This window comes from Rhea americana, unplaced genomic scaffold (assembly GCF_003343005.1).
Source record: "Rhea americana isolate MKP2758 unplaced genomic scaffold, rheAme1 scaffold_420, whole genome shotgun sequence".
Lineage (NCBI taxonomy): Eukaryota > Metazoa > Chordata > Aves > Rheiformes > Rheidae > Rhea > Rhea americana.
The window spans coordinates 255-1031 of NW_028186558.1; the positions used below are offsets into that span (position 1 = coordinate 255).

At 70.8% G+C, this 777-nt stretch overlaps 1 protein-coding gene across 1 annotated transcript in view; it reads left to right on the forward strand.

The window, feature by feature from the left end:
- Positions 1 to 539: 539 nt before the first annotated feature.
- Positions 540 to 777, forward strand: part of CDC37 (cell division cycle 37, HSP90 cochaperone) — a 5820-nt gene continuing 5582 nt past the window's right edge. Inside the window, exon 1 of the mRNA XM_085315158.1 lies at positions 540 to 725. Within this exon, the coding sequence (XP_085171284.1) occupies positions 624 to 725 (102 nt within the window). The 5' untranslated portion in view covers positions 540 to 623. The remainder of the gene's footprint in view (positions 726 to 777) is intronic.

The window sequence follows — 777 nt, forward strand, 5'->3', positions numbered from 1 at the left end:
GTCAGGGTGGAGAGCTGGTGGGTGGGATGTATGGTGGGATGGGGTGGATAGATGGGATGGAGGGTTGTGGTGGTGGAACAAGGTGGACAGATGGGATGAAGGGTCAGAGCAGAGGGTCAGATGGTGGGATGAGGTGGAGGGATGGGATAGAGGGTCGTGGTGGTGGGATGGGATGGTGGAAAGGGGTGGATGGATGGGATGGAGGGTCATGGTGGTGGTGGGATGTGGTGGACTGATGGGATGGAGGGTTGGGGCGGCTGCGGGGGCTGGCTGGGCGGTGGGCGGGGGTGTCCTGGGGTGACCGCCCTGAGTGGAGGGTCGGGACGGCCAGGGTGGCCGCGGTGGCTCCCGGGGGTAGCGGCCACCCGCAGCCCCGCCCGCCCCGTTTCGTGTGTGCGTGTCTCTTTAAGAGGCGCGCCATCTTTGTGCAGGGCGAGGCGGCCGCGCATGCGCCGTGGCGCCGCCGCAGCGCGGCGCTTCCGGGTTCTCCCACGCCTTCCCCCCGGCCGCGCGCGGCGGGCGGAAGTGCGTGCGTGTGCGGGCGGAAGTGGGCGGGCGCGGGCGCTGGAGGTTTCCAGAAGAGGCCGGAGGAGCCGGGCCCGGGGCGCCGCTGCCGCCGCGTCATGGTGGACTACAGCGTCTGGGACCACATCGAGGTGTCGGACGATGAGGACGAGACGCACCCCAACATCGACACCGCCAGCCTCTTCCGGTGGCGGCACCAGGTCGGGCCCTGGGGCGGCCGGGGCGGGGGCTCCCCGGGCCTCCCCGTTGCCA